This window comes from Daktulosphaira vitifoliae, unplaced genomic scaffold, assembly GCF_025091365.1.
Source record: "Daktulosphaira vitifoliae isolate Bord-2020 unplaced genomic scaffold, ASM2509136v1 Scaffold_5, whole genome shotgun sequence".
NCBI lineage: Eukaryota > Metazoa > Arthropoda > Insecta > Hemiptera > Phylloxeridae > Daktulosphaira > Daktulosphaira vitifoliae.
This window is the reverse complement of record NW_026099576.1, coordinates 22665852-22678074: the sequence shown is the minus strand read 5'-3', so window position 1 is coordinate 22678074 and position 12223 is coordinate 22665852. Positions and strand designations below refer to the sequence as shown.

At 25.3% G+C, this 12223-nt stretch overlaps 1 protein-coding gene and 1 pseudogene across 3 annotated transcripts; one reads left to right on the top strand and one right to left on the bottom strand.

The window, feature by feature from the left end:
* Positions 1–3451: 3451 nt before the first annotated feature.
* Positions 3452–4940, bottom strand: LOC126908073 (uncharacterized; annotated as a pseudogene).
* Positions 4941–7275: 2335 nt separating this feature from the next.
* LOC126907218 (glyoxalase domain-containing protein 4) lies at positions 7276–11957 on the top strand. 3 transcript variants are annotated; one of them, XM_050688330.1, is made up of 7 exons: positions 7276–7405; positions 8641–8750; positions 8825–8874; positions 9234–9499; positions 9953–10108; positions 11213–11388; positions 11466–11957. In XM_050688330.1, exons 2-7 carry the CDS (start codon positions 8664–8666, stop codon positions 11589–11591), a joined length of 861 nt encoding a protein of 286 aa, XP_050544287.1. In that variant the 5' UTR covers positions 7276–7405; positions 8641–8663; the 3' UTR covers positions 11592–11957. The 3 variants fall into 3 exon arrangements, with proteins under 3 accessions (XP_050544287.1, XP_050544288.1, XP_050544289.1); XM_050688331.1 differs by lacking the exon at positions 9953–10108; XM_050688332.1 differs by lacking the exon at positions 7276–7405 and having other exon boundaries at positions 8641–8764.
* Positions 11958–12223: the final 266 nt, after the last annotated feature.

The following is a 12223-nucleotide window of genomic DNA, read 5'->3' as shown; positions in this document are numbered from 1 at the left end:
TGGGTCAGTCTCCAAAATTAATGTATTAAAAATTGTATTAATTGAATTGGAAGACCCGCAACTATCTTCTGGTTCGATAACTTCAAGAGGCAAAGTGTTTTTTATTTTATTGTCACTAACCTGAGCATACGTATTCTCAACTATTATATCTGTAGTTTTATCGTACTATTTCTTGTAAAAAAAATAGAAGAAACAGTTTTGTCAAAAAAGTTAGTTAAGATCGGCGTTTGATTTAAAACATTTTGTAGTTTATCACTTTTTATTTTGGAAATTTTTTTATATTGGTCACCACTGAACCGTTTTCTATTTGTATTTATGTTCACAAAATAGGAAGAATATTTAACAAAAAAATAAACGTAAATTAATTAATAGTGTACTCTAAAGGAGCTACATTAGTTGATATATGACAATAACATCATCGGATGTGATTTGTTTTTCAAAACAGATTTTAAGATAACATTAGTCAAGTTTTTCGGTTTAAACAACTCTACAGAGACAGCGATAAGTTTGTTATCAGAAAATTGAATTTAAATTTAACTTTGCTTATAGCTATTAATATACACATCATAAATACACAATAAATGAAAACAGTTATGATAATTATTAGGTCAATATGTCATAACAACAATAAAAAAAAAAACTAGCTTTTTATAAATTTTCCAGACATAAAAATTTGTCGGCCTCTACATTTGGCGCCACTCAAAATTTGTCATTGTAGGCAGTTGCCTATAGTGCCTGCATATAAATACGCCACTGGTTCTACGATATCCATTGCCCACATACCTAAGTTGAAGAGTCTGAGTGCTGGAGCTTTTGCATGAGCTTTAACCTCTAGGTGTAAAGGAGGTAGTCCAATTAGTGCCACCAGTGTCGCCGTTGATGTGGTTCTTATAGCTCCGATAATGGTTATAGTAGCCATACTTTGAATGCGGCATACAAAGTCATAGGTTTAATCACTGAAGTGTATAGCCAATATATAACTCTTAGTTTAAGGCCCCAGGTCTATCCCAGAGTTTTGATGCATGTCCACAATATAGCCATGACTTTATTTACTATGCTTTAATATGTGATTACCATCTTAGCTTACTGTCTAGAATAATATCTAAGTATTTCACTTCTGACTTAAAGCCAATTTTTTGTTTATTCAGCCCTGTTTTTCTCCTGGCAAACATTACTTTCACTGCTTTGTTCGGACTAACAGCTATGCTATTCTTACTAAACCATATGTGTATAGTTTTCAGTTTTTGCTGTGCCAAGTATAAAATTGTGTCTGGAAATTTTCCAACCACTCCTATAGCTAAGTCATCCGCATAGGCTTGTGTGTAACAATCTTTGTTTAACTATTTAATAAATAAGTCTAATAAATAAACTAGACATCATCGTAAGGAAAATAGAACTTCTCTTTTTGGGGATCCTTGTTTAACACTTCTTATTGCTTTGGTTTCATTGAGCTGTCCCAAAATAGATAATTCCCTAAGCATAGTTTCTATCCAATTAGTAATCATTGGATATATTCAATGCTGTTGTGAAGATTTCCACATAGCATCAAAGGTTGTAACATCAAAAGTCCTTTAATTACCAGGAATATGCCTACTACAACATTTAGTCTCTATAGCTTTCTCACTTTGATGGTTAAATTATGTAGAGCTGTGTAATTATTTTCCTGTTTGGTAAACATGTTGGTTCTTATTTAGATAATTTTCTTTTAGAGGGCTCCCTTTTATATACCTATCAATAAATTTCTCTATAGTCTTATGAAGAAATAAAGTGAAACTTATTGGTCTGTAGGATTTTGCTTCATAGTAATTATTACGGTTAGGTTTAAGTATAACATCACCCTGACCTTTCGGGTTGATAACTCTTAGCCCCTTTTATAGAAATGCAGGAAATATTTCGACATAAACTACAGCCTTAAAACTGCCAAAAGCATTAATCTTATACCGCTTGGAATAATATATTCTTTGTTAGCTGTCATTTAGTACGGGACACGCGTTTGGCCCGTATTTCATGTTCTCTGTTATAAAATTCAGAGTCAGGAAAATGTATGTCTAACAAATGTGATAATTGTTTGTGAATGTATCGACGGTTTTGTTCTTCCATTCGGTTTGTTTTTATAAGTGTTGACTCAAAACAATGTGTCTTACTAGCATACTTTATATTTATATTAGCTTCGATGCGAAGTTGAGAAGGTTAATACCTTCTCAACTTAATTTTACTATGATGTGTTTTTTTTGTGTCTGTTACCACTTTTTCTCAGCTCTCGTCGAACCGATTTCATTCAACGATATCTCTAAAGATCACAAATCATATCTAGTCATTGAAGACATTACCCTCAAAAATTGAAAAAATTTCCCTTGTTCCCCGTAAATGGGGGAAATCTCCAAAAAAATTACAAATTGAAAAAATGGCTAATTTTTGACATTTTTTACTTAAAACTGTCAAATCTTTTTTAAAAATTACTATGTCAATATAATTTTTTTTTATAGGGACATGAAGTATTTACTTATCATTTGATATATTTTTGTGAACATTTTACCATTTACCTGCCCATAAGGGAGGTTTCAAAATACTTATTCTATTATAAATTAATCGTGTTGTGTCTATAAGTTCTGCCTATAATAAATACTAGTTTTAATCAATATTTGTTTATGTAAAATTTAACATTTTTGTAAATTTATGTTCAAATAAGAGCTTTGATAAATATTTTTTTTATTTTTGTATTGTTTTGTTATTATATAGGTTGCCAAAAGTAGAAAAGTTCATCAAAAATTATATGATTGCTCTGCAGGAGCTGGTGAAAAATGCAAACACATATGTGCATTAATATATTATATTAATAATGAACAGCAAATTTCAAAAACAGATTTACCTCAACAGTAGGGTAAATCATCTAAAACTGGGGAGTTAAAATATAAGAAAGGTAAATCTATTGAAGAATTATTTCCAAATAAAAAACAAAAAACTATTATTGATTCTATAAGTCATGATGATCTTTTTCCAATTATAACATATTAAATATGCTTAAGTAAATTGTTAGGTGAAGAAACAGAAATAGTGTAAAAAAGTTTTAAATCAAACCATTGATCAAGTTTTACAAAATATCACTAACAATTTAAATAAAATAAATTTTTCAATTATACTAGTTAAGCAATTTACCAACAATACTTATTACTCAAAATTTCCACTTACTGTTGAAGAAAATACATTAATTTGATTTAGCTATTAAATTTGTTAATGTTTTAATTTTCTTATATTAAGTTTGTATTGTTAAATACTTTAATATGAAAAATGTAACTTTTTAGATGCTTTATATAAATGTATCAAAGTATGATGACAAGTTGTTATGAAATTAATTATTTACATCATTGACTTTTATAACTTATAATTATTTTCTTTTTTTTTGTAATACTTATATTACTTTATTTTTAAAAAGTAGATGTTATAAGCAATATTATTGTTTGATTATAGGAAACTGTTATTTAGTTAAAGTACAGCAAATATGCATAATATTATCTTCTATATGAGGGAGCTATTCAATTGTATTTTATTTAATATATTGTATGTTTTTAGTCTAGCAAAAAGTTTTCAATGTGTATTCTTACACTTGCTACGGAATGAGTTTCTATAACTTCTTCACCAAATCTACCGTTCTGTAAGATTGGGGGCATAATTAATATGGAGTTGTTGTCATTACAAAATTTGTAATAATTTTAATACCAGGAAAGTCTTGGGCAGCTAAAATTTTGTCTCCCGGTTCTAGCTTAGAAAGAAATCCACAGTCATTAATAATAAAAGTATCACTTGAACGTCCTCCATAACATTTTGAAAGAAAACTTATGGCACCATTTGGTGTTATTCTAATAAGACATTTAACACTGTACGTACTCTTACACCTGGAGTACAAACAAACTCTTTGTTCAACTGTAAGGGGCTGTTGTACTTTAATATCTGTATAATCTATGATACGACAGTCTGGATAGTTTTTTTTAAAAGCATAAGGGAGAGTTTTTAAAATTGTTTCTTTATTATGTCAAATAATAAAATGTTTGGTGTTTTGTTATAATATAGAAAACAAATTAAAAAAAATTCTGCTGGCAGTGATACGATGGATATTAAATAAAACTTCAAGAATTGAAAAAATGATACAAAATAATAACTTCATTATAAATAAATTAACTTTATCATTATTATTTAAGTTACTATTAATACTCATACTTGAGAATATATTAACTAACATTTTAAACACAGTATGAGAAGTTTGTTAAATCTTTTAATGAACTTTCATTTATTATAGATGCATGACGATGAAATTTCTCATAAGAATGAATTAAAATTCTCTGAGCAAAGACCACCAGATTTATCTTTAACATTTGTTTTCTGGTTCAGCATAAATTGAAGGGGGGTTGTTAAAGAAGTACTAACAAAATTTTATTAAAAAAAGAAATCTCAAATGAAAAATCTTGAACCTCTTCTACATCAAATGAAACTTGTACCCCAACATGACATTTAGTTAGTGGGTTACCATGATGCACAGTATCATTGAATTTATTTTGAATACGATTTAAAATAAGTTCATTTGAGAAAACAGAAGATTGTGGAATATTATCACGGTTGCAAAAAATGCTTGTATCTTGAGCTCTTTTGAGTGTCATTATTATTTTTTTTATATGGTGTCGAAAATATACTAGGAATAAAAGCAGAACTATTTAGATGTCTTGTTCGCCTGTTTCCAACAAAATTATTATTACATACAACTGCATTGACTGTTGGTATCCACGGTTTTCCATCATATTTTTTGTAAAAATAGGAACTAATTAGTATAATTATAGATATTATAAAAATTATAATTTAAAATAAAGAATGTTCACTTAAATGTTAGTAATGCTACAACCAACAACGCAACATACTTTTTGACCGCATTTCTTTTTCATGTCACCCATTTTAAATATGAGTTGCATTATCAAAGAAATTGGAGGAGTAGATTTATTCAAAACCTAACTTGAAGATGTAAACAAGAGTCATTGTATTATCAACAACAACATTTAAAAATTTTTTTATCATATATTTTGGCGTAACGTGATGTTCAAAATCGTTTTTACTTTTAATTTAGTTATATTCTGAAAGTCCAAATACATTTTAACCAATTATATTTAATGAATTATAGTGTATTTAAAACGATAGTGCAGTCAGAATTAACTTAAAATGTAAAATGTATGAAATGCAATATTATTTATTCATACACTTGGATCTTGTTCACACAATTATTGCTACGAACTTATTCTTCAATTTTCCACTACGGCGCGCTGTTATTCATAATGTACACGTGTCTACAGTATTTGTATTACAATAACAATTATAATATTCACGTTTACATTAAATTTTTTTGGAGCTCATATCAAATAATTACAATTGGTTAAATATTTATGTATTTACAGTGACTACCGAGAAGTGTCAATATAAATTGAAATAACTATAAACTTGACATTTTAGCTTCAACGCCCCTATTTATTGTTAAAACAACATCAAGATTTCTTTGAGTGTATAATAAATAAATTTAAATAATTTATGACATTTTATAAAATACTTAATTTCTTATCATTATACTGGATTTTAAAGGCTTTTTAATGAAGGATTACTCTAAAATTATTATAATTTTTCGAAAAGGGGTTAATAAATTTATATATTGTAATATATGTCATTATTTTCAGTGTTGAGAAGGAACTAGTTCCAAAAGGAACGGATTCCTGGAACGAGTTCTTTTTGAAGGAACGATGCTAGGAACTGCTTCCTTTTAAAATAAAGGAACGAGGAAAATGAACAAATTCCATTTTTTAAGGAACGTGAACGGAAATTACAGTTCCTAAAATTTTTTATAAACATGTTTTAGTGTAGTTTTCTTCGTATCTAGACATTAAAATATTATGGTATTTTTAGTTGACTTTTGACAATGGAAGTCCCCTATATACCCAGCCGAGATCGTAGGCTGTTTAAATGAATCAATTGATTATAGATAGAGTTATTATCACATGTAGGTATACAGTAAATATTTAATATATGTGTACATATATTAAATAATGCACCGAATATTATCGTCGTTTCTTGTTAACTAATTTATGTTAAAGGTTTTGGGTTTTCTGATTTATTATTTCTAACTTATATGTAGACAATAGACATTGGTCGCGTTGACACAAGTCGTTAGCATTTACTACCTGCTTATAAATATAATTTTCGAATACTTTTAGATAAGGAATACTACAAATTTGTTTTGTATTCGACTGCTGATGAAAATCATTGATGACCGTTATCATGATCTCATTGCCACAATTTTTTAAATAACTTATAAAAGGAACGAAGAGTGGAACGAGTTCTTATTTTGGAGGAACTGGATCTGGAACAAGTTCCTTCTTAATATAAAGAATTAGGATCTGGAACGAGTTCATATTTTAGAAAATGAACGGGGAACGGAACGAATTCCATTTAAAAAGGAACTTTCCCAACACTGATTATTTTGTAAAACTGAAAACAAAGCATTTTTGTAATGTTTGGTTTAACTATGAATTTATTGATCTATTATTACAAAAATATAATATAGTCTATTATTTGTAAACCTAGAAGTAGAACACTTTTGTAATGTTTAGATTAATTGTAATTTCCCGAATTATTGTTACTAGATCAGGAAGTAAATATTTATAAACATTTTTGAAAATGATTACTATATGAATTTTATAAAAAGAAAAACAAAATATGTTAGTATATAAGACGAAATGGAATGAATTGAAAAGAGAAGATCTCGGGAGTACCGAAGGTAATCTCTTTCCGTGTGATACGTTTGTGACAATAAGTTTTCATTTTGTGTATTATTTATTTATCCTGTTTTAAGTGTACCAATATTTTATATGTTTTACTTTGTTTGATTATATCTTTATTAACTACATTTTGTGTTTTTATTGAACTACTATAACTATAAGTTAGAACAAAAAGATTATTCCATATTTTTAATACAACAATATCAAGAGTCTGACGGCGAAGTGTCTAGGTCCGACTTAATTTATATTATTATGACATAATTACGTCAGTAAAAGTACACCACGATGAGATGTTTTTATTTTATTCGATATTTTGTTTCAAGTATAATTAAATATAATACTAATTTAATACAATATATAAAATAGGAATGCGCTCTCTAGTGGTTGATGGTTTCAATATTCAGACGATTACCATTGTTTGTAACTGATTAGAAATTGCTACCAAGTGTGGCTAANTACTATTATTTGTAACTGATTAGAAATTGCTACCAAGTGTGGCTAACTTCATAGTTTAAAAAAAAATTCCACTATCTTAGGCGTTTGTAAAACTTCACATAAATACTGTAATATCATAAAGTCGGGAGGAGTTATAAATTTAAGTAAGTTTATTTTTCACAGTTATTATTAATTATAATTATTAAGCTTAATATTAAAACGTATAAGCTTATAATTGAATTATGGAATGAAATATTATTAGTTGAATCTGAATTATACTTCATCTAAAAGGGAAGACAAATAGTACTCTTACATTTAATGCAATAAACCGTTTTAATTATTGTAACTTATCAAGTTATATAGTGAATAACACAATACTAAGACAAGAAATAGAATCGTTTTTTTTATTTTCATTGTTTCACTATTTTACTTTTGCCTTCTCTATTGTTCTTTTAATATTCACTCATTTCAATTATTTAATGTTACTAATTAATAACCAAAATGTTATTAAAAGAAAGAATTAAATTTCACAAATAAAAGATTTAGTTTATTTTTAATTATTATTATCTTCAAGTTAATAGCTATATATATATATTGATTTATTCTACAGTTATAACTTTCAAAGAAACATTTCTGATACAAATCCATTTATACAGGATGCTCCCGCTTATCTGATTAATTGTATAACTATTGATTGACTGAATATATATTTTTATAATAAAAAAACAAAATAGCTATTTAATAGAGTAGATAATTAAAAATAATTTATAATATTTACATTAAACACATTATTAAAGAGCCATTTTGTTATAATATATCACACAAAAATACTTATATAGTTTAATTGTACTTGAAAATTTATATTGTACATAATCAACAACAAATTTTTGTCTAATAGTTATTTATCAATTTTATACAAAAGAATTATTGATGTTCATTCAAGTGATGGTAATTTTTATGAAAAAATATACCATTATTTATTTTATTAATACTGTTATATTATAAACTATTAAAAAACTAGACCAAAATTTCTAGGAGTGCTAAAAAGAGGTATGTCTTCAGATCCTAGAGTACTTTGCCTATCACATACCCACATTAGTATTGCTACCATAGACATTTTCAATGAAAACAAAAATTACAATCATGCAATGTAATGCAATCATTAACTGCATCTCTATACATATATAAATATGTTTGGATGTCTATGATTATCCTTTTTATCTAAATTATTCTAAAATTATTATTTTAAAATAATGAAATATAAAAAAATTGCAGTACATATATTATTATATTTTATTTTAATAGCTTATGATTAATTATTTGTTACGTAAAAAAAATCCTAATAATATGTATAATTAATTTATATATTTATATTTTTTTTGTTATTAAAAACTTGCAGTTGAATAAAGTTAAAGATTAAAAATGACTGGACGAGCATTACATTTTGTTTTTAAAGTAGCTGACAGAACAAAAACCATCAAATTTTACAAAGAAGTTTTAGGAATGAGTGTAAATGAAAATATGTATTTCTAATTTAAATTTTATTTATTTATTCATCTTAATAATATTAATTTGAATGTTAGATTTTAAGACATGAAGAATTTACTCAAGGTTGTGAAGCTGCTTGCAATGGGTAATTTTAATAAAAATCTATTTTACTTCAAAAAATTAATTAAAATCTTTTATTTTATTATCTGAAATCATATTACACATTTTTACTACCTGTGTTATTTTTTTTTTTGTTTAGTCTGTTTTTAACTTATTAATTATTTTAATATTACATATGAATTAAGTGTTAAAAAAACAAATTATTATATATTAAAAAAATTATTTTAATTAAATTAAATGATAGACTGAGAATTTTTTTTTAGTTAACAAACAAATATTTATATTTTTCTAAAGAAAAATTATGTGATGTTTAGTTTTCTATTTTATAAATTAAAAATTATTTTGTAATATATTATAAATTAATTATAATATTACTCATATAAGGCCCTATGACAATCGATGGAGCAAAACAATGGTGGGATATGGACCTGAAAATAATCATTTTGTCATTGAGCTGACTTATAATTATAGTGTAGAAAACTATAAGTTAGGGAATGATTTTCTTGGTATTACTTTAAAATCATCAGCTGTTTTAGAAAATGCCAAGAATCTTGACTGGCCAATAGGTTTTGAAGAAAATGTGCCCTATGTTACTGCACCTGGAGGCTATAAATTTTATGTGCTTGATGAACCACAACCTCTTGATAAAGGTATAACTAATGCTAATGTATTATAATAGGGATCAACAATTAGTTTTTAAAGTGGGGCGAATTGTTAAAAAAAAAAGTTTGAGAGCCATAAAATATAAATTATGTATTATAGTTAATATATTATGTATGTTATATATGCAATACATTACATGTAATAAAGAAACAATAACATATTAGCGGTACATTAATTTTCTATTAGAAGGTTAAAGTCAGCCCATATATTGATCTCTGTATTTTAATTAAGCAATAGTGTTTTTTAAATAACAAAAATAATATTAATAAATATTTATTTAAAATTTTGAAAAAATAATTTAAACTTAAATCTACATTAATTTTTTAGCTATACATTAAACTTATCTCAATTTTCTACCAATATATAGTTTTATTATTATAAGTTTTTATTGTATTACTATTTAAGTAAAAGTTGTTATGTAAATTATTTTTGCAATTCAGATCCTATTGTAAATATCATATTATCATCTACAAATCTCCAAAAATCAGTTAAATTTTGGAATGAAATTTTGGGCTTAAACATATTCAATCAATCATCTAGTTATGCAGAATTAGGATTTGGTGATGAACAAGCCAAGCTTCAGCTTAAAGCTATAAGTAATTTTTTAACTATATAAAATATTATTCCTTTTAATATTTATATTTATAAAGATTTTTAATGTTTTAGGGCTAGGGGAGGGCGGGAGTAATTATAAATGTATATTCTTAGATAAATTTAGATAATTTCTTATTTCGATCTTATATCTAATGTGATAGCAATACATATGGACCATAACTTTTCAATCTAAAATATAATCTATTAAATAATCTAAGAAAAAAATGTGTTTACATTTATCCTACTACAACTCGTCAACTTATTATTATTAAGTAAAACTTCTTTACAGAGGGTCCAAAGAAAAAAAAAAATTATTATGCATCACGTTCGGCTGTCATGGACGGACATTATTGTTTCATTAAGTATTATACCATCAAAATTCTATTGTTCTGTGAATTTAAATGTTTGTCTAACGGATTTTTGTTCTATTAAGTATACGGTTAAAATTTTATTATTCTATGAACGTATAAGTTCTATAAATATGTACGTTTGATAAATGTGTGCGTTTAATAAACGTTTACTTTTCACAATTGTTTGCAATTTATTGTAATAATATAAAAACATTGTTAAGTAATTTTTTGGGGATATTTTTTCAATGTTTCATTTTATTATAAAATATAAATAAAAATAAATATTATTTATATAAACTTTCATTAATAATAATAGTAAGGAATAAATTATATTTATATTATAATTTTGCATATTAAAGTAATGTATGTTATTTAAAATGCATTAAATAATTTAATTTTTAATGTGTATAAAAAACTGAAAAGAAAACCACAATAAATGTAGTTTTTAAACAATATCTTCAAAATGTCCGGTAAAAAATGTACATTAGTTATCCTAACACCAGTATATCTTGTGAAAATAGAATAAGAATATTAAAAAAAAATGTAATTAATTTCAATTGAAAATAAAATTTTTATGTGTATGTTTTTAATATATATAATATATTCCAATATAAACCTAATATTCTATTAGTTGAATGACTCTGAAAGAAGTTTTACTTTATCCATGTGGACTCATAATAAGCACTGGTTTTTTTAATATAATTATTCTTTTCCCATGTACAATTTTTATTGATTTTAATTTTATTTTGATATTAGAAGAACCAATTAATCACGAAACAGCATATGGAAGAATAGCGTTTTCTGTTCTAACAACAGATTTAAAACGATATCAAGAAAATGCTCAAAATAATCAGTATAAAATTCTAACACCTTTTGTTACTTTAGATACTCCAGGGAAAGCTTCAGTTTCAGTTGTAATTTTTGCTGATCCTGTAAGTTAAATAGAATTATAGCAATGAAATAAGTATGCTTGAAAATTTAATTAAAATATAACATTTAATAATTTTAGGATGACCATGAAATTTGTTTTGTTGGAGATAAAGAATTCAGGGAGTTATCTCAATTTGATCCAGAAGCAGAAAAATGTTTGAATAAATATATTGCTAAAGATGAAGCACGGAAATTAAACAAATAAAACAATCTGCCATTCCAGTAAATAATTAAAAATAAAACTCAAAAGTATACAATTAACTCAACATGAGATAAATTTGTAATTAGATTGAAGTATAAAAAATGATAAGAGAGAAAACTTATTATGTGCAATATTTTTTAGATTCTTGTTTTTATTTATCTTATTCTAATAGATTTTTTGTTTTTTATGTGTACTTATGTATCAAAAAAAAAAAATATTAATTTTGTTATGTGTTTTGATTTTACATAAATATATTTAGTATGTTAAAAGTTAAGCTATTTAGTGGTTGGGTATTACTACGTAAACAAATGTTAAAAATAAAATCATTATTATTTGAAGTATAATATAAGTAATATGATAAAAATTGAATTATTTTTTTATATAATTTATTTTTATGATTAAACTTTGTTAATGTAGGTAACTGTTGACCATTTTTTAATACATTAATTAAAAAAAAAAGTTATTAAGAATTATTTCTATATAATAAGTAGTTTTTTATAAAATATTTGTTTAGTTTGTGCTACATTATCATTAGTTGTGCTCATAACTTATTAAAGTTTTAGCATGTTTCAATTAATAGTATAAGAATTCATGCTGGTAGAATAGACAGAAAAACACTAACATTAATTTTATAT

Bases quoted from the DNA above. Each gene is read 5' to 3' on its own strand.
- LOC126907218 (XM_050688330.1), top strand. From the start codon at position 8,664: ATGACTGGACGAGCATTACATTTTGTTTTTAAAGTAGCTGACAGAACA. The intron at 8,875-9,233 runs GTAATTTTAATA...TACTCATATAAG, and splicing joins TGTGAAGCTGCTTGCAATGG to GCCCTATGACAATCGATGGA. The intron at 10,109-11,212 runs GTAATTTTTTAA...TTTTGATATTAG, and splicing joins GCTTCAGCTTAAAGCTATAA to AAGAACCAATTAATCACGAA.